Genomic DNA, 22,510 nt, shown 5'->3' on the forward strand with positions numbered 1-22,510 from the left:
CCTCCCTTTGCCCACCCCATGCTGCCACCAGCAAGGCTAGGGAGGCTGTCTCAGACCTGTGACAGCCCAGGGGTGGGGTCACCCAGCTTAACTAGAGCAGAGAAGCTGGGGCAGAGGCTAGCCTGCCTGATCTGTATGATAGGAGAGTTAGTGGGGGGGCTGCAATGCATTCTGGGAGGCTGGGGGATTGAGACTGAACTTGTTTCTGGAGGGAATCTGGAACAGAAGTTCGATAGACTGGTTTAACCTAAATCTGTTAAGTCTGAAACTACATTCATGTAGGTCCTTAAACCAGTCTCGGCTATTTTGAAACCAGTCTGCTGGTTGTATTACATATTTAAACTGGTTTTCAATCACCTATACTGGTGTATGAGCAATGTCTGTCCTTAGCCATAGTGTCCATTGTCCCAGAAAAAGTAGGTAAGTGTTTTCTTTTACCTCTAAGACTAAAATTGGAACAGCTGCCTCTGAAGTAACATTTGGTATTCTGGCCATACACACGGTAAAGGTCTATTGAGGAATTGAATCACAAGATAAATAATGAAGCCTCATTTAAAGCCCCACTAGAAGTAGAAAAGGGAAGTGGAAAATAGACAAAACAGAGCATGTCCCAAGAATGCTGCCATTGGTTTAGGGTGTGTGGATATGAAAAACAAATGGAAGCAATACTAAGCCAAGGAGAAATTTTATGTATAGGGTTATCTGAATAAGCTCAGTGTGCAATGGCAAAGTAGATAAAGGAAAAATGTTGTGATTTTTTTTTTTTAATTTCAAACAGACCTTTTTCTTTGTTGTCATTTATGTGTGATCTCCAAATACTTCCCTCTAGTCCATTTGGCCCTTCCACTCTAGTAATTCTACATAATGCTATTCTGTTCGTTAAAGTCTTTAAGTGCTGCTACTCCCTCATTAGGCTTTCAGTGATTTGCATGATATGGAGTTTCTTGCATGTTTTGTTAGCAACGCTCGACCTTGGTTGCACTTCCCTGACTGCAGAATCACTGCTTGCACATACACCTTTGCTCATCTATCAATATTTACACCTATTTTAATTATAGCTGTGGAATCCAGGCCTCTGGGACAGACTGCATGCTGTTATACTGCTGCAAATCTAGAGTAATTCCACAGAAGCCAAAGGAGTTAGTCCTGATTTACAATGGTGCAAGTGACATCAGAATTCTTTCCAATATGTCCAAAGGCACTGGAGTGGTAAATGATACACAATTTCCACATCAAAGAACCAAGTGACTGTGATCTTTTTGCCAGTTGGTCTCTCTCCCCTTGTTAATACAGTAGTTCACTCAGAAATTTCTTTTCATCTAGTGGAAGAGGCAAAAAAAGTTTATTCTTCAATGTCAGACAGAACTTGGGGCACAAGTGACAATGGGATTTGAGTGCCAAGACCCAGATAGACTGCTACATGAGGCTCTTGTGCCATATTGTCTGAGAAATTGTTCAGTAACAAAGGATCCAAAGAAGAGTAAGACGAAGGGAGGCTTTGATCTTTATTTGTTCACTTTTCTAACAAAAGTGAATATTTTATTCAGCGTATATTTTTTTTAACACAGAGAAAAATGAGACTGAACCATATTCCATTAAGAATAATCTGACACTGGTCAGTAGATGGACAAAATGATCTGAAGGTTTTTCCTTCTTTTATCTCTGTGAATCGATTATCAAAACTTTACAGATTTCATTAGCATATTAATTAAATACAAATTAAACATAATTAGGTTTTACATAAAAAAAAGAAACTGGGCCTGAACTGTAGTGGCATTTCGAGTTTAAGAGCTGAAGAGCCAGTTTGCCAGTTATTAACAATTCCTAGTTAATAACTGACAGTGTATAATGCCGCAAAGCACTTGCAGAATTGATGGCCTGCCCCACCCGTGTTGATCATGCCTCTGAAACTCCCTTTTGGAGCAGACTGTGAATCAGGGTATGTAACCACATACGAACAGGTATATAATAGATACAGCTGGGAAAAATAAACCTTTCTGTGCAAATACTGTTTGCTCCAAGGAACTGTACTTGCCAGTTTCCAAACATATTCCATGTTCGTATTTATTTGAGAAGACAGGGAGCTGTATTATATATGGAAAAATAAGCATCTTGTACAGATCCTATAGTTCTGGGAGAACGATGGGCTACGTCCAATATGAGCATTCCTCACGCACACCTAGAAGTAACAATAATACTGATTAACTGCTTGCTGCTGTCTGCTGCACCTATTTGCCGTTCAGATCATCACTTGACACCATTGATGGGACCAATGCTTTTATTCAGCATGAGAGGGAATAGTGTTCCCCCAAAAACTGCAAATGTGGCCTGTGTGGAATGAAGGAAAGAAGAGCTGCTGCACAAGAGATGGCTGCAGGGGAAGGATGAGGGTAGAAAGGTCTTGGGCAAGTGTTTCCTCAGAGCTGGAGTTACTTCACTCACATACAGAACAAATTAAAGCAGCGTCTGAGAAAAGGGATTTGAAGAGGACTACAATGAGACTTTTATTTTTCTTTCCTCACTCACTTCCTGGCGAGTCCGCACACAGCTTACAGGCGGCTTTTTTCACCTTCCACTCTTGCTCTTTCTCTCTCTTGCCTGATTATGCATTTGACTCCTCTTGGTAGGAGGATTTTCCAACAGTTTCCTCCACCCAAATCCCCCAATGAGCTCATTCAAAAATATCCAGACTGCTGGAATATGTTTGTACTGTATAGCCTGTCCTCCTTGGGTGCCAGCTTCACAGTGGATTATTATTACCAGCTAAGGGAATTACTCTTTTATCTTAAGTTCTAGAGGCCTGGGTTTTCCAGCTGCAAAACATCTAAGGTTAAATCCTTGAGGGGATTGCCAGAGAGTGATGTCCAAACATGGGGTTTTATTCTGGTGCACTTTAGCACTACAGCTGGTCAGAAATTTTATGAGATGCAGTATATGTGTACACGGCAGATTGCAGGCTGCAGACAGCAAAGTAGAGTACAAGCTGCCACAAGGATTTAGAGGAGCCTAGCTGCAGCAGCAGAGTTCAGTGGAGCTAACTTACTCTGCCAAAAAGCTTATGCTGAGCTCTGTTCTCTCATGGTGAGACTGGTTCCAGTACCCCAACTGGCTACGGGACCCTCTATATTACACAGCAATCTGCAATGTAAAGACACCATGCATTTTACCAGAAAAGCAGAAATCTTGGAGGGGCTGCCCCAGGGTTGGGGATGCTCCAAACTACAATGAAATCAGGAGCTCCTCGAGCATCAGCTTCACTGAGCAGACACAGGGTCCAGGCAGCTTTTAATTCTTTTGGAAAACCAAAAATCTGTGGTTTGTGTTAAATTCAGATCAAACCAAATCCCAAAAGAAAAGTTCTTGCTTTTCTCAAGACATATCTCTCTCTATCCCAGGAGGAATATGTACCACCCCCCCGCCTTGTTTAACATGGGGGGAAAGGCCCCACATCTGGTAATCAAGTATGAGGCGGGGAGGAATGGGGATGGGACACAGGCAGCTGCTGCAACTCCAGCCCCAATCCGGCACTAGGGTCAGGGCCAGGGACAGAGCAGCAGCTTCTGCCTGCCCCCCCCCCCCCCCCCCCCACCTTCTGCCCTTGTTGCTTGCTCCCCTCTGCAGCCTCAGCCTTTTGCCCTCCCCACCCTCCATCTACCCCGCTGTGACCTTTTTCTTTCCATGTCCCTCTCCTGCAGTCTCTGCCCTCCCTGCCTGCCCCACTCCACCATCCCTTACCACTTACCCTTGCTCCAGCAGCCTTTGCCTGGGGCACAGAGCAAGAGCTTGGTCTGTCCCCAGCCTGGCTCAGAAGCCATGGCTGTAGCACGGCAGCTCTGGCCAGGCCCATAGCTGGGGCTGGAGCAGCTATGCCACCACTGCTGCCCCCAGGCTGGGCAGGGGCTGGAGCAGGCATGGGTTTTACCCTAGGTGGGAGTGCAAAAGTAGCCTGCTGGAGCCAGCACAAGGGTAAGCAGCATGGGACGGGGGTGTGGGAGGGAGATGGGGCAAAGGCGGGGGGCAAGAGGCTTCACAGGGGAAACAGAGGGAAGGGGTGCAAGGGGCCCAAGGCAGCCAGTATTGGGTGGGGGGGCAGAGTGGGCCACAGGACAGGGATCAAGAAGCTTGACCCTGCCTACCGTCATCTCTTTTCCCCAGCTATATCCTCCACTGTCTGGCCCCCACTGCTTTTTCTGCTTCAGCAGTCTGTGTGTATATGGGGAGGTGGGGAGGGGGGACAGGGGAACGGACAGGCAACAAATTTAAGATGATCCCCCAATTATCACATTCTATACATGGAAAATTATAACAAATTTATACATTTTCCATGTATAGAAGCTAATTATTACTGGGTCATCTTGGATTCGGATCAATACAATAATACAGGCAATGTACTGGATCCCCATCTAGTGGTTAGTTCAGGAAAAGTATGTTTTGCACTGTGACTATAGCTTGTCACAGCTGGAATATTCCCAGGAACACCTCACTCCTTCAATCACACTTTCACCTTAGAAATGCATCAGTGAGGCTGTTGGGGAGTGTCCCTTCAAGTTGTTGAACCTCAGTCTCTCGTGTGCTTGAGCTAGGCTTCTGGGGTTGAGCCCTGAGCATATTTGTGGCCTTGGAGCATGCAAACCATAGCAGGTGGGTGTGCCATTGCTGGAAACACACTGGCCAAGGCATGCTGCGGCAATGAGGCAGAGATACCCAGAGGGGCTAAAAACCCTACTCCTGTTGACAACAGTGGAGGTACTGCTTTACTTCAAGTAGAAGAGATCTGTGTGTGACTGTAGATGAAGGACTTGGGTTGAGCTCAGTGACAACTCATGCTATGGCTGTCACCATATCTTTTATGTGTTTGCTCGTACTGTAGAAAACATCATTTCACGGATTTCAGGCAGAAGGCACAACACACGATAGACCCATAGAGGCACTGGGATTCTGCTGAAAGAGATTACAAATGTAAAGTCCTTTTGCTAATTGTAATTTAGTAGTTTAAAGCTAGATTCTGAACCCTGGATATGGTGTGGCACAAAGAGAATTTAGAGCTGCTAATAACTGCGTATTATGGAATACCCAGAGATGTAAAGCCTGCACAACTATTGCCCTGCTCTGTATGGAGAAACAGTGACAAGATTTGGTCTGGGAGAAAACTAAATGGGGATGTAAAAGAACAGGACTAGGGCATTTGTTTTGATGGCCTTAGGCTACTGGAAGAGTCTATTCACAATGTAGCTGGTAAGAACCCCAGCCAGCCCCAAAATCGGACTCTTATTCAGTACAGCTGAGAATTAAGCCTTTGCTATTTCAGTACTCTCCACTTATCTGCACTGTTACATGTAAAACCCAATGCAACTAAAACATAAATAGTAGTTTGATCACTGGAGGGGGCACATGAAAGCTTTAGCTTGAAACATCGTGCATGTAGTAAGTCATTCTTCTGTCTAGTCAGAATGAATAAGTGTTTATAGTAGGGAACAGATGTTGGGAGTATTTCTGCTTTTAGCTCAACTGGCTACTGGACAAGTTATGTACAGAGACAGACAAAAATGTACAAGCAATTAGCTGACTATTACAAATCCTTTACATGTACAAGCTGTTTCTTCTTAGTTTTGCATTTCTTCAATAATGTTTATTATCAAAAGCAAACACTACTCAGCCTGGCCCTAGCAAAGGCCCAGGAGCCTATAGAAGTTTGTGCTGAATTCAGGCAAATAGTATGTCTCTACTGTAGTTAAAGGTATGACAGCAGCTTAAATCAAGATACCCAATCTAGTTTTAAACCTAGCTGCTCAGGTATTGCTAGTAGTGCAGCTGAAGTAGCAAAAGCCCTTAGCATGGGTTAAATACCTAGTTATCTGCCCAGAAGGGTTTGCATCTATAGGAGTTTTGCATTGCTACAGATACCTTGCTAAAGCACCTGGGGGTTAGCAGATTTAAAGCTCGTTTGTCTAAGCTATTTGCTTACACTTCTAACCACTGTGCAGGCATACCTACTGGTATGGAGAGGGACACATATTGGTGTGCTAACAGATTAAGCTAAATTCTATAACTAAAAGATACCTTTGTACAGCGATCTTTTTTACCACATAATTATTCTTTATGGCAAATACATTAAAAACAATCTAGGAGCTTCAGAAGGAGCCAGGTATCTCCAAAGATCATAGCCCAAGAAGGATGAAAATGGAAGAGGCAAGGAAGGGTGGGCAAGTGGGACCCTAGGAATGGAAGACTTGCAGAAACCTGAGCAGAGGGGGGTGCAAATATTGCTAGGTAATGCTGAAGGAAAGAGAGAGGATGGGTTATCAGATACTGAGAGGACTCTGCTCCTTGTAGAGGAAACTGAAATAGGAAAGACCAACACCCCAGAATCAGGGGAGGCAGGGACCCAATATTATGGTTTTGCCAAGTTTAAAATCTTATCTGCAATATTTCTATGTATTGCCATCCTGGACCACCCTGAAGTCAAGGATGTCAGTCATGGTGAATTGTGCTGTATCTGATGGTGGTACTGAGATCTACATATATTTACTGAAGCCCAGGCGCTGCCTCCTTCACATCGACAATCAATATAAGTACTAGTCCATCTGATTAAGTGTGGCAGAATCTTAGCTGTACAGATCAGACCACTATAAGGGTCACTGCAATAATCTACTTTATCTTAAAACATGACCTATAACCATGCCATTTCCAGAAGTAAACAAGGCAAAATCTAATTAGTGCTCATATTGGAGATCTGCAAGAAAAAAAAATCAGGTAATGTATTCTGTAATGCATATAGTCTAGCAAGCTGGACTCCTCCCTCTGACTCATAACTGAACTGCCTTCGTAACGGGGCACTACAGGTACTGAGCTTCTGCTTCTTTTGAAGAGCAAAGTCCTGACAATTTGTAATTATTTAAGATGGCATGGCAGCTTTCAAAAGAGGAATGGGTGTAAAATTTGGGGATTTAGCTACATAATAGTTTAAGGCGTTGGATTCAGTCCACCTAAAACTTTCCTTGTGGTTTCAGTTTAAGTTGTTATTTTCACATTATTAAAGTTTCCATAGATTTACAAGCACAAAATTATTGTAGAATTCACAAAATTCAACTTAAAAGGAGACTGCATTAAAATTCATATTTTTACATGTGCTGTGTATAAAGTACTTCGATATTCTTCAAACTGCAAAAATATACAATTACTATTTTGTTATATTATTTGTCTTCAATATTAATGGATATCTTTCGATATTGGGGGAAAAAACTTTTAATAGGGTTAACAATTTCAAGAAGTGCTTCTGATGTAGTATATATGCATATCTGAAGGCACTCTATGGACATAAAAATCCTACAAAGGACAGACTTGATAGTCTGTTACTGTACATTATGGTGCATCTCATGTACTTCCATTGAGAACAGCTGCACTCTATTAATGAAAGAATTGTATCCTAGCAGAGTTTTTCATGTTATTATATGAGGGTTATATCATAACAAGTCCTGATATTTAATACACTTTCAGTGATACTATTTTCTATATTCCACTGAGATAGACCATAGTTAAAAATGATCTGAACAGAAAAGCAGTTCACTTCAGAAAGACCTTTTTTCTTATATTACCATCCAAGCAGTGAAAAGCAAAATATACAACGCGCTGACGGAACGATTCCAATCCTATTCGTATACCTAGGAATTACATAGTTTAGCCCCCAGTTTGCAAAAAGAAAAAAATAGCACTACCAGAGACTCTGCCATAAATCTACAAAAGCAGGAAACGTGCAAATACATCCATCATTCCCATCCTTCAATTGTGTGGACAGAGGGAATGTCTGACCCTTTATTTTACATCATCTGCCTTTTGTGAAGTTTAATTTAGTGCTTAAACATCGGAAAGCTATATACAAGGTATACAACAGCCTAATGGCAAGAAGGAAAATAATTCTGTAGCCTAGTGGTTATGGCACTCAGTTGGAAAGGGGGAAATCCTATGTTGGTTTGTGTTGGAGAAATTGTATTACTCCTCCAAAACAGAAAAAATCTACAGTTCCATCAGAGTCAGCTATGTTTTGTTATTTGTCTATGGATTTTACTATATTATTTCCACAACTGTTTTCATTGAATGTAATGATTAAAATATTACAACTTACAGTTTACTGTGACTTTTACTTTTCTCACATCTGGGACTGAAACATCGTTTTCTGCAATGCATTCATAGTCCCCAGTTTGGTCTCTTGTAATTCCATAGATGTCCAGATATTGACCACTTTCAAAAGGTTTTGCTGAAATGAAAAACCAAAGAATCACAGAGAAGAAATTACAGGAAGTTTAACTGGAGGTGCCTGAAGCCTCATTCAAGTAAAAACAACGAAATCATGACTTTCTACTCAATATTGCTGACAACACCAAGCACTTATTACAGTCTTTATTCTCCTACGTACAGAAAACAATTCTAAGGCAGAGAATGAAAGCTTAACAAGTGATGTTTTAACAATTGCTTCCTCAGGAATGGATAACCACATGTACTTATAATTGATTACAGCTCCCTATCCAGAACATGCATCAAATAGATCTATGCCCATTTTACAACTGTGCTTAACTATTTCTGGCACTGTATATGCAATTCACCAATACAGTTCTGTATATGCTGACTTTTACAAGCTATAGGTAACATTTGTCTGGGAAAGTGGTATATTTTATATATTTTTCCTGCGGGGGGAAAAATCACTTTGACTAAAATATCCAATTCAAAACATTTTGGTAATAGCTTTGGCATCTACTCATTTGTAGTTTACCCTTATCTATGTATACACAAGATGCTTACTTTCACAAATTATGAAACAGAAGAAACAAAAAACGAGCCCTGGAATAGCCATTTTTTTCTGCTGAGGACTCCTTATGTTGTGTTAATATATTCACACAATTTTTACCTGAGACACTCATTTTTACTTCAGTGAACAACTGACATAAAATAAAAACTCAGGAAAGACTCTAACAGTCATCATAACAAACAGTGCTTGATACAAATCTACTTGATGTAAAACCAAGTTAACAAATACTCAGTGGCTGCATCTACACAAGATGCTAACTGTGCAGTAGCCTAATAGTAATACTGTGCAGTAGTGCACCACAGCATGGACAGTGCTAATATACTACTGAGTGGTATTATTAGGCCGCTGAATAGTAGCATCACTAAAAAGCCATTTGCCAGTGCTACTGTACAGTAACTCTGGTTCCTGCGCAGTTATGTAACACTTGATAATACAAGTACTAAATGAAATGTGCACTAACCACTGCACATTAACAAACATGTAGACATGGCCAGTTATGCATATACATCACTTCCTAGGGAAGTTACTATTTTGAAGATTAAGGATAATTTTGTGATTCAAAATAAAAGACCTCTCTCTTTAAAAAAAGTTGGTGGTTCTGGCATTGACATGCAGAGACTTTGCCAAGCCCATTTAGCTCTTTGTGCCTTGACTTCCACAACACTTCTTAGGACTATTGCCAGATTTACTGATATCTGGGTGGACCTGCAAGTGGAATGGACTATTGCCAGATTTACTGGGATCCTTCAGATAAAAAATATTATAAATATTACTAGTACTTTCTCTTTTCTTTTTTCATTATGATATAGAACAAATAGAACACTCTGCACAAAGAAAGCTAAACATTCACAGCATAATATAAAGTATAACAAAAATCATTAATAAAATGTTACCACAGTACTCAATAACGGTTATAATAAACCACATATTGGAATACATGTGTTTCAGGGTGGGAAGGAATTGCTGGCAGTAGTTATCCACACAGATCCAACACAACGAAGAACCAACCAAAGGATGTGGTGGTACCTTGTCACACCAAGCTATATACAAGGTATACAACAGCCTAATGGCAAGAAGGAAAATAATTCTGTAGCCTAGTGGTTATGGCACTCAGTTGGAAAGGGGAAATCCTATGTTCTGGTCAGTTGTCCCAGGATTGTTTTTGTTGGTTTGCTAATGTAAAATACGTGAAGAGTAGGGATGTGCAAAATGGGCCATATTTGATTCGGATCACTGCCCCCGATTCGATTTGGCCAAATCTGAATCTGAATATTCAATGCTGATTTGGAGAATCAATGATTCAGCCACAGACACAGCTTTAAATGTTTTTTCAACATACCTTGAGATGCCAGGCATGGCTTGTGAACGCTGCAGTGTGGGGGCAGATGGAGTATCCCACTGCAGCATGCCCCCCCCCCCCCCGAGTGCTTAGTAATGAACCTAGAAGTGGACCAGAAGTACTTCCATTCCATTTGCATGTCCACCCAGGCCCCCTGGCTCGATGATCAGCTATGGGAGGACCCCGGGTGACCCCCAGACCCAGGAGGAACCAGTTGCCAAGCTGGGGTGCCTGGGGGGGGTGCATACTTCCTGGATGACCTGGAAGTACTTCTGGTCCACTTCTGGGTCTGCTGCCAAGTGCGCTGGGGAGTCCTCCATACTCCTATGGGACACTCCATCTGCCCCAGGATCACAGCATTCACAAGTTGTCTGGTGCCTTGAGGTATGTAGAAAAAACATTTAAAGCTGTGTCTATATCTGAATTGCCAAATCTTTCCAAATTGATTTGCAGGGTTGCAATTCAATGCAGAGAGATTAAAGGCTCTCCTGATTCAATTCGGATTCGGAGATTTGGCCACTGAATCCGGCCGAAACGCTGAAGAACTGAATCAGGGACTGAAGCTTTGCACAGCCCTAATAAAGAGTCCACCTACTAGGGACCAGAACCCAGGACTCTTCCCTACCAATTGGAAGAGCGAGGATCGTTCTTTCTTACATTAGGAATAACGGCCACAAACTGTTAGAGAGAAGGTTCAGGCTGGACATCTGGAGGCATTACTTTACAGTTAGGGCTGCCAGGCTCTGGAATGGACTCCCAAAAGAGGTGGTGCACTCTCCTACCTTGGGGGTCTTCAAGTGGAGGCTGGATAGATATTTGGCTGGGGTATTATGACCCCAGCACTTGTTTGTGAATTTTACATTCTTTGTTACAAGTAGTCAAACTTCAATAGGAGGGCTGGAAGGTTTACACCCTGGTGATTGGGGCACCGACCTAGAAGATTGGAAATGTGGCTTGGAATCATCTCATGCTGAAGGACACTTAAAACCCAGGACTCCCTCCTTCTGGCTAAGAACCCAGTTATTAATAAAAGGCAGATGATGGAAAGACACCATGGAAAGCCACATGGAGAATATTTCTGTTATATTTTGAAATGAAATCTTCATATTTTCCCAAGGGGAAAACAACTGTGAACATTTAAATCCTGAGCTACTCCTGCCTTGGTTCAAGGTAATTTACATCATAACAGAACCTCACAGGAGAGCTGAAAGACTCTTTACAAGCTAAGAACTGCCTGCCCAGATGAGCTTTCCATCTACTGTCTCCTCTGTGAAATGCTATGAACTATGAACTCTCATTTCTACCCAGGAGAACTTTTACGATCTTTTTTCCTATGCCTGATGAAGGGTTTTTGTACCCAAAAGCTTGCAATTAAAGATTTTTTTTTTTGGCAAAAATGTTGTTGGTCTTCTTAAAGATATCTTCTCTAGCATGAGCCCTGATAGAGAATACAATGCACCTTACCTCTCACTGACGGTGGTGTAAGCTACCATGAATTTCCTTCAGGATAGCAAGTGCACTGTAAGTTTATGCGCTAGCCTACCTCACGGTAACTTTTTCCTATAGGCATTTTCTTATGTCCTCAGGTTCTCTTCCTTACTCCAGAGTAAGGGGACTACTCCATAGCTTTTGGTTCCATTCTTAGCACCAGGTGCACAGATATTAGGCATGTCTAACTTGGAGGAATATATATCCTCTTTAGTTCTGGTCACGAGAAAACAATAGTTCCAAATGAAGTAATGATAAAATTGCAATAAAAAGTATTGTGAATTGAAATGAACAGTGATCAAATCTAAAGAAATAATTTATAGGATAAGGTAAATTGCATCAAGATGGATGTTTTTTCCTCATGTTGTTCAGAAGGGATACATTATGAAAAGGAAGCTTCCACAAAAGACCAGCTGTTACTGTTCATATGGATGGTTGCTGTTATGTTCCACTGTGGCCAGGTTGAATCAACTTTTAGAAAAAAATTATTTACTATTTCTCTGAACAGAAACATATGTTTTCTGCTTGTACTGCATAAAATATATGCTGTATTTATTTGTATGCATTGTGGTACAGCTGAGTGTACACTACTATGTATACTATTGTAGAATACATGAAACAGTGTATTTTGAAAATTGACCTTGGGCTTTGAAAACTATTCACTGTGAAAATTAGTGAAGACTTTACACAATAATCTTGCAAAGTGTATAACTTAGGCTCATAAGGTTCATAGCAACAATTGCAAAATCTCATCATGGCTTCATTAGGGAAGATATTCATGTTACAACTCAAATCTAAAGAAATCACATTTTGTTTTGGTACATCCTGCTGTGTTTGGGTAGCAAATCCACTGTCCTATCCAGCAGACAAGTAATGAAGCTATATCACAACCTCTCAGTAGATATGATCACAGCCACAGCTCTTTTATATACTCTCTGTAGGTGTCTATATAGTTAGGAGTACAGTAGCTTTCACACAAGGGGTAGATAGGTTGTTGTTTAAGGGGTGATGCAGTGGAGAAGCGTGGTCTCTGTGCTTATCAGAGTTTCAGCTTATATAAGTACAGTTGAAATAAAAGACCAATCACAACGGGTAACCTCTGACAACCTTACAGAAACAGCAGGATGCTGAACATATACAGCTGAGCAAAAAAGAATAGGATACACAATCCCTTCTCTTCTCTGCATACCCCAACCTGCAAAGAATCTCTCTGTTGACACCAGTCTCAGCCTGCATATAATTAGTGTGTCCGACCCTCCATGAGATGAAGATGGACCAGGTTGGCATGCACATCTGCACATAAATTGTTGGAGCATCCAAGACCTATAACAAGAAGTCCTGATTCCAGTCACAAATAGGGGATAATTAGCACATGGCTCCTTTGTGGGAGGGTATTCGGAGTACATACACAGACTGAGCAGTGCTGAGCTGTGGGGTCACCCTGGCCTGAAATGCTGTTGACTCTGTTGGTGTCCAGCCCAATAAGCTATGTGGTAAATCATGAGTCTGGCTTTGGACTAATATCATACACAGAGGGTGTGTCTACACGCACTATTAATGTGACTGAATGAACTCTGGTGCAGTTCATTTCAGAATTTACTGCTCCCGGGCACTGCGTTTACATGTGTGCCCAGGACTGCAGGCCTGGCTGGCAGGAGGCCCAGGGGATCAGCTTGGGGCTGCTCCTACCCAGCTCACCATGCTGCGGAGGGGCTGGCGGGGGCGTAAGTGCTGTCCAGTGTGAGGTTAGTTGGAAGGCAGCCCCCACACTGAAGTACACTTATGCCCCAGCCAGCCCTGTCAGCGTCTACACGTGTGTTGTTACATGCCAAATAACACTGCCACAGGATAGCACTTGTGTTCACAAGTACTAACCTACAGTAGTGTTTATTAGTTTACTGAAGCCCAATATGGCCACGTGTGTAGTCACAGACTTTACTGCGGAGCTAATAAGGCAACTCCACAGTAAACGTCTCGTAGATACGTCCATTTTGTACTTCATATCATTAGGTATCAAAGTGCTGCTCAAAAGTGTGTTTATGGAGTACCTGTGCTTAAACTTGCAGCAGTTTCAGAAAGGTAAAAATGCATCAATTGTGGATGAGTTAAGTGCACGGGTACTTTATGCAAACTGCCACAGCCATGGTCAGTTTCAAAGTCATTGTTTTCAAATTTGCTCTTCACCTCCCTGCACTCAGGAGGAACAGTGCCTTTCAGTAATGAGAGGGGAAATGAGCTATCGGGGAAAAAAGTTGAGGGGAAGCAGAAAGCAAAGGGGCTACCTTACGCCGATTTGTTTTCCCTACTGTAGCAATGGGAGGGGGAAAAATTCATGGCAAACCTCCATTAGCTTCTATACCTGGAAAATTATAACAAATTTACAAATTTTCCATATATAAAATCTAATTTCTGGGAAGTCATCTTATAATCACGGTTGCCTTCTATCTGAGTAAATACGGTATTATAACATTCTGAAATTAAAAATTTATCACTCTAAGCTTCTCCTGGGATTGAATATATAGTGAAATCCCATAAAGAGGGTACATGTTCTTTTTGGGGTAATTGATATTTTATTCAGTTCTTATAAACAATCTATGAATTGTTTTAGGGGCTGGAAGGGACCTTCTAGATCACTGGCTCCAGTCCTCCTGCACTAGGCAGGAAAAGACAACTGGGGTCAAGTGACTCCAGCGAGGTGACTGTCCTGTTTCCTTTTGAAGATTTCCAGGGTAGGTGACTGTACTACCACTGGAGGAAGTTTATTCCACAGTCTGGACACCCTGATCAGCCTCAAAAGAAGACAATGGCTGCTTTGGAAGTAAAACACACACACACAGATATGCACTGTTAGAGTCGCTAACCACTAACAAATGCTCTTTTCTGAAAGTCCAAGTTTTTAAAGCTTCTTGGGTTTTCTGCACACATAATACATAAAGGGATACCCTAACTTCATCTCTCCCATCTCTGGTCTTCTAAACTATTCTTTGACTGTAGCTGTACTTTTACCATTTGCTTTGCAGCCTGAACACGATAATAATATTTGACCTCAGACAAGGTCATTATTGCTGCCACTCCTTATTGACAGAAATGACAGTTTTATGTATTTGGCACAACTCTGCTACCACGCAACTAGCATTAGTTCTGAGATCTAGTAAGCAGTCCTCAGCTCAGTTGAAATATAACAACAGAAACGATATCTACTGGGAAAGAGAGTATATATGTATGTATTGGCAAAAGATGGCTCTTTGGTACTTTTGGAAAGAGAGGGTGCTGAATAACAAATTACTTCTACTCTAACTCATCATAATTACTATGCAGAAACTTGGTGGGAATGCCTGACTGATTCCTATTAGAGCAGTGTACTGAAATGCTGCTATTTTTAAGGGTCTGTCAGCACTCTCTTTAAAAAACTTGTGTACGAATAAAGGGATATGATACTGATTATTGAAATGAGTGTACTACTATGGCATGCATATTTTTATAAAGTATGTGCACTTTACAACCTTTCAACTCATTTATGGATGTAGTTTGAAAATGGGGAAATTAAATTTAATAATTCTTTTTAAAAGCTCATTATTTCCATGGAATTTTCTTTCCAAATCACATTAGAAATTATTTTGCAGACACTGTACCAAGAAATACAATTAAAGTGTTGAATTTTAATCATTTTTATACTAACAATATTGCATTTAATCTTCAAAAGCAAAAAACCTTATTTTGCATTTGGATATAACTAATAATGATCTAGTAAAAAATGGATTATATACACACTTCTATTAGTGAACAAAGGCAATGAATTAAAAAAATACTGCTACTTCTGCATAGCCAGCTGAACAAAGGGGCAGCCATAAGTAAAAAAAAAAAAAGAAGAGAAACTGAATTACAAAGTGTATGAACAAAAGGTTCAGAAGACAATTTAATTTTCTCATGTTGGGCTCTGCAGTATTTTACAGATGGACTGGGAAAGGAAAAGTGAGAATTAGAGTTCTGTGGTGAAGTCCTTACTTTATTGAAATCTTTGGCAAAACTACCATTGCCTTCAAAGGGCTCAGAATTTCACCCAATAACACTTTACATAGAGTATTAGTTACTTCCTCAGGAACCGAACCATTCATGTTAGTTTTTACCAACCAAAATTGTATTTATAACTGTTGTTATTGGGGGGGAAGGGGAATAAAGGAAAAATTTAAAGCATTTTCTACAGTGCATTTTAATACTTCCACTGTATATTACTTTCCTTCATAAATAATTATTTTAAGGCCATTTTTACTCCTTGTGATGAAACATGCATAAACATGTCTGAGTGTTGATATGAGGCTATGTTGCATAGTAGCATGATAAGATAATGGCTATATATGATTAAAATGTATAATCAAGCTGAAAGCTGTTTTGAAGATATTAAACATATGTATTTCTGCTAATTAATTAAACAATGCTGTAACAACAGGACAGCATAAGAAAGAATAGGGACACTGTAAACAGTGTTACCCTTAACAAGGGTGAGTAAATCCTCAGAGAACTTTGTTAAAAAAAGGACTTTATTTCTTTGTTCTGTTCAACAGAGACAAACAAAAAATAACTTTTAGGAGTCATTTATATTTTACCACATACACAACTTTTCCAGTTGTACTTCTTAATAGCTACTTCTGAGTCACCAAGGTACAGATTGGTTTTAAAAGAGAGGTAGTTGGTTTAATTTTCCTCACTCGCTGAAGTAATACCAACTTTTATCAATCAGTAGAAATGCTTTCATGCTATACTAGACATCTGAGATCTATTAAGCTATGAGATTTTGGAATAACTTTGAATTTTCTCTTTATACCCACCACACTAGAGAACACAGAACACCCGGTCAGTTCATTTTCCAGAATGCATTTCTGTATTGATTTTGCTGCCTTGGAGGTAGAATCCTGATACAAAGGACAACTAATTGCATTTGAATACTTATATAGTAAAGATGCTACGATCCCATTGTTGCTTTTTGGAATGGAAAAAAATCCCAGTTAATTGATTTGATGAATATTTACATGTTTGTATGGCAGTGACATGTCTACTGGAGTATTTTCTCTGACTTTTGTGGACCTGTGTTTGGAAATCTTTGTATAGTACAAAAGGGATATGCATACTACAGATACAAATAACAGTATTCAATCAATCGATTACCAGATTATCTGGGAGACCAAGTGGGTTTTCACCCCTTCATACGTGGTTCTGTTCAAAAAATGCGTCCCAATCTTAGCCCAAACACCAGCCAATAACAATGAAATAATATGAAATGCAGAATTCCCTTTGACAGAGCTGAAGCACGTGAAAGATTTCCTTTCAGAAGAACCCTTTTCATCTCTAGTCTGAAGGCACAAATTGACAAAATTAAAATATAGACTTCTCAGTCTGTGAACACTTAAATAAATAAATAAATAAAATCCCCACATTTGTTCTTTTCCTCTCCCAAATTTCAATTGCCTAAGGAATCTGGCAGTTTTTTTTTTTTTAACAGCCAAATTAAATAATTAGGGCTAATGTGGGCTTCATTGTTCACAGCTCTTATGTAAGAATTTATGGACTTTTAGGAAGAGACTAATTAGCCCTAATTGAGCCCTTAAATTTTTTTTTCATTGCAACAGCAACTCTTTTTCCTGGCTTCGTACCTCACTTTGTATAATTTTATTTCCCAGTGTGTTGAATTTGAACATTTAGATATTGAAGTTCAACTTTGCTACATCCAGTTATCATTCCTTCCTTTCCGGTAGCTTGATTGAATTTATCTCAGCCTTTAGTACACTAATGCAGTATCCTCCATCATCTCCTCCTTCATGGCTATTGTTTTACTTTATCTTTCCTCAGTAAATATATCTGACTCCAATAAACCCACTGACGCCTCAAGTTTTCCAAGATTTCTGTTTAAAGCCTCTTAAAGCAAGAGCCATTACTGCATTCTTGAGTAGAGTTATTTCTTCATAACTAATTGTTGCTGATTTCACTATTTTCCCAAGTCCATTTTTTGGCAAACATATTTTAAAATTGTAAAAAATATACCTATTTGTGAACTGGTAAATAGTTCAGCTGCACAGGATCAAATTATTTACAATCAGTCTGTTAAGTGTATTCATGATTTATGGTGTTTAGTAACAGCAGTCATATAGTATATTCTAAATTCATACAACTAAAACAAAATTCTTTAAAAAAAAGTGCAGGTATGGTTTCATAGTAGTTTGGAGTCAGAAGGGACCTGAACAGATCATCTAGTCTGACCCCCCGCCACTAGTAGAAGCACACGCTGGGATCACATGACCCCAGACAGGTTTTCATCCAACCTCTTTTTGAATTTACCCAAGGTAGGAGTGAGGACCACTGCCCTGGGAAGTTGGTTCCAGATCCTAGCCACCCTAACAGTGAAATAGTGCCTCCTAATTTCTAACCTAAATCTATTCTCCAGAAGCTTTTGGCCATTGTTCCTCGTCACCCCAGGTGCTGCTGGGGGGAACAGGGCCCTTCCTATTTGCTGCTGATCTCCCCTAATAAGTTTGTAGGCAGCCACCAAATCCCCCCTCAGCCTCTGGTTGCTAAGGCTGAACAGGTTCAGGTCCCTCAGCCTCTCCTCATAGGGCCTGTCCTGTTGCCCTTCAACCAAGTGGATGGCCCTCCTCTGAACCCTCTCAAGGCAGGCCACATCTTTCTTAAAGTGCAGTGCCCAAAACTGGATGCAGTACTCCAATTGTGGCCTGACCAATATCGCGTAGAGGGGGAGTATCACCTCTCTGGACCGGCTTGAGATGCATTTTTGGATGCATGACAAGGTGCGGCTGGCTTTGCTGGCTGTGGTCTGGCATTGGCGGCTCATGTTCATTTTGGAGTCAGTAATGGCTCCAAGATCCCTTTCTGCCTCTGTGCTCACAAGGGGGGAGCTCCCCAGCTTGTTTGTATGCTGTGGATTCCTTCTCCCCAGGTGCAGCACCCTGCATTTATCTACATTCAACCCCATCCTGTTACCATCTGCCCACTTCTGTAGTCTGTCTAAATCTAATTGCAGCCTCTCTCGCCCTTCGAGCGTGCCGACCTCTCCCCACATCTTGGTATCATCGGCAAACTTGGACACCGTGTTTTCCACCCCTCGTCCAAGTCGCTGATGAAGATGTTGAACACTGTAGGCCCCAGGCCCACCAGGTCAAATACGACCCATCCACCACCACTCTCTGGGTGCACCCCATCAGCCAATTTTTGACCCATCCAACTGTGTAGGCATCAATGCCACAGTCACTCAATTTTTTAATGAGAATGGTGTGAGAGACAGTGTCAAAGGCCTTCTGAAAGTCCAGAAAGACCACGTCCATGGTGACACCATCATCCAGGGATTAGTTACCTGGTCATAAAAGGCCATCAGGTTGGTCTGGCAGGACCTGCCTTTGATAAACCCATGTTGATTTCCCCGGGGCATGATCTCCCCTGCTGGCCCCTCACAGATGTGATCCTTGATAATTTTTTAAAGGATTTTCCCCAAGACTGATGCGAGGCTTATGGGCCTATAGTTTCCTGGGTCCTTTCTCCCTTTCTTATAAACGGGGACCACATTAGCTAGTTTCCAATCTCCGGGCATATGGCCCATGGACAACGACTGCTCATACAGCTGGGCCAGGGCACAGCAATGAACCTCGCCAGCTCTCTCAACACCTGTGGGGTGGAGGACATCAGGGCCCACAAATTTAAAAATATCCAGCCCTTCCAAAAGATCCCTAACTACATCTGTGTAGACCTGAGGCCTGGCAGTGCTATCCCCAAGGTTACCCCTACATGTGGTGAGAGAACTGTCCTGGTCTCTGTCCAAGAAAACAGACAAAGAACTTGTTAAAAATTTCAGTTTTCTCATCTGGCATAGCCACAAGAATACCATTTGAGTCTAGCAGGGGCCTTACATTACCCGGTGCCCTCTTCTTACTCCCAGTGTATTTAAAGAAGGACTTTTTGTTGTCCTTAAACCTGGTCACTAGCCTCAGCTCTACCCCCGCCTTAGCCTTCCTAATAGCCCTCCTACACTCATGGGCCAAGGAGGAGTATTCCTCCTTGGTGATAGCCCCTCCCTTCCACCTGGTGTACGCCTCCCTTTTGGCCCCCAGGCATTCTTGAATGCCTTTGCTGAGCCATAGGGATTTCAGAGTACTCTTACCCCGCTTCTTACCCTCAGGGTGTCACACTCTGAGCCTGGAGGATTGTCCCCTTAAGGTACGACCATCCCTCATGGACTCCCATATCCTCTACATTTTGGGCCCTCAGTGCCTCCCCCACTAATCTCTTTAGTTCACTGAAGTTGGCCCTTCTGAAGTCAGGGGCTTTAGTCTTGGTATAAGCCCTCAACACCCTGCACTGGATGATGAATTCCAGCAGGTGATGATCACTGTCACCCATGTGGTCACCCAGTTAAAATCCATTTGTTCTTTGTTATTCAATTAGCTCTCCCCATTCATAATCCATGCAATTTTATGACAACTTCTGTTGAATCTACCTTGGATAATCTATCCCTACACTAGGAGGTACTTATCCACAGTAAGTATGATTGCCAAAAAGGCGGTGTACACCCCGTGGAAGGGGGGTGCTATCTCCAAAGAGGAGTATACCTCCTCTGCTCAGGCCTGTAGGGGGGCTGTCAGGAAAGCTAAGGCAGACATAGAGCTAGGACTTGCGTCCAAAATCAAAGATAATATATTTTTCAAATATATAGGGAGGATGAAGAAAGCACCAGGAAATGTGGGGCTCCTGCAAGATCCTCTGGGCAATCTGGTGGTTGCGCCAGAGGAGAAAGCAGACCTCTTTAACCAATTCTTCACCTCTGTTTTCTTGGGCAGGGACCGGGATTTCCCCACCGTGATGCAAGATGGACTCGAGGGGAATGCCTCCAGACCTCAGGTTGGGAAGGACCAGGTTAGAGAGCTTCTGAAGGGGCTGGACGTGTTTAAATCAGTGGGTCCAGATGCTCTCCACCCCAGGGTGTTGAGGGAGCTAGCAGGGGTTATTCCAGGGCTCTTGGCATGGCTTTACGAGTGCTCGTGGTGCTCGGTCCAGGTGCCAGATGATTGGAAGATAGCCAACATGGTCCCCATCTTTAAAAAAGGGAGGAGGGAGATCCCGGGCAACCATAAGCCCGTCAGTCTTACCTCAATCCTAGGGAAACTCTTTGAGAAGATCATCATGGAGCACATCTGCTTTGGGCCAGCCTCAGAGATGATGCTCAAGGACAACCAGCACGGTTTCATTAGGGGCAGGTCATGTCACACCAACCTGATTGCCTTTTATGATCAGGTCACAAAACCATTGGATGCAGGTGTCGCCATGGACATAGTCTTTCTAGACTTCAGCAAGGCCTTTGACACCATCTCCCACCCCATCCTCATTAAAAAACTAGGCGACTGTGGCATTGATGCCTACACAGTCAGATGAATTGCAGATTGGCTGAAGGGTCACACTCAGAGGGTGGTGGTGGATGGGTCATATTTGACCTGGGGTGAAGTGGGCAGCGCAGTCCCCCAGGGCTCAGTCCTTGGGCCTGTGCTGTTCAATTTCTTTATCAGCGATTTGGATGATGGGGTGAAATGCAACCTGTTTAAATTCACTGATGATACCAAAATTTGGGGTGAGGTGAGCACGCTAATAGGGAGGGAAAGACTGCAGCAAGACCTAGATAAGTTACAGGGGTGGGCTAGCAAAAACAGTATCCGCTTCAATACTGATAAGTGCAGGGTGTTGCACTTGAGCAGTAGTAATCAGCAGCACACTTATAAGATGGGAAACTCCCTTCTTGAGAGCAGGGAAGCAGGAAGGGATCTCGGAGCCATTACTGACTCCAAGATAAATATGGGCTGACAATGCGAGGTCACGGTTGGCAGGGCTAACCGGACCTTGTCGTGCATCCACAGGTGCATCTCTAGCAGGAACAAGGAGGTGATCCTCCCACTCTATGCAACACTGGTCAGGCCACAGCCAGAGTACTGTGTCCAGTTCTGTGCGCCCCACTTCAGGAGGGATGTGGACAACATTGGGAGGGTCCAGAGGAGGGCCACCTGAATGATCCCGGGACAACAGGGCAGACCCTACAATGAGAGACTGTGGGACCTGAACCTGTTCAGCCTTCACAAGAGAAGGCTGAGGGGGGACATGGTGACAGTCTATAAACTCACTAGGGGGGACCAGAAGGGTTTGGGAGAGACCTTGTTTCCCCCTAGCCCCACCAGCATAACAAGGAATAACGGCCGTAAGTTGTTGGAGAGTAGGTTTAGATTAGACATCTGTAAGAACTACTCCACAGTTAGGGCAGTTAGGATCTAGAACTAACTTCCAAGGGAAGTGGTGCTGGCTCCTACCCTGGGGGTCTTTAAGAGGAGGCTTGATGCCTACCTAGCTGGGATCATTTGAGCCCAGTTTTTTCTCCTACCCCGGCAGGGGGTCGGACTTGAAGATCTACAAGGTCCCTTCTGACCCTACTTCTATGATTCTATGATAAGTACTGAAGCACTTTAACCAATCTCACTTACTGTTTAACAGCAATAGCCTATGTGATGGATTATGGGTTTTATCGTAGATTTCTGTTTTAAGTGTTTATATTAGATATGTTGTTACAAGGTTGCATGACTTGGGTTACCCATAAAGCTAAAGAGATAGAGGGAGGAGACAAAGACAGACCTCTATCATCAACTGGCCCTTGAATTGTTTTGCTGATATATTAACAAAGGTGGAATGGCAAACACCCAGGAGGCTGCAAGGAAGCCGAACGCTATGAGCATAAGAGCAGACATAGCATGGGAGTGTAAACAAGCAAGTGTCAGCTCCTAGACTGAGTCTGAAGAAGGAGACCAGCTGGACAGCTTTGTTGCTCAGGAGCTAGAACAGGGGCG

General features: G+C 42.3%; 1 protein-coding gene across 3 annotated transcripts in view; it reads right to left on the reverse strand.

The window, feature by feature from the left end:
• NEGR1 (neuronal growth regulator 1) overlaps nucleotides 1–22,510 on the reverse strand; it is a 658,921-nt gene that overhangs the window by 200,691 nt on the left and 435,720 nt on the right. For all 3 annotated transcript variants that reach the window (XM_090049615.1, XM_090049617.1, XM_090049614.1), the window contains exon 4: nucleotides 8,123–8,254. In XM_090049615.1, the coding sequence (XP_089905741.1) occupies nucleotides 8,123–8,254 (132 nt within the window). The remainder of the gene's footprint in view (nucleotides 1–8,122; nucleotides 8,255–22,510) is intronic.

This window comes from Crocodylus siamensis, chromosome 5 (genome assembly GCF_052110815.1).
Source record: "Crocodylus siamensis isolate JL-2025a chromosome 5, ASM5211081v1, whole genome shotgun sequence".
In the NCBI taxonomy this organism is placed as follows: Eukaryota; Metazoa; Chordata; order Crocodylia; family Crocodylidae; genus Crocodylus; species Crocodylus siamensis.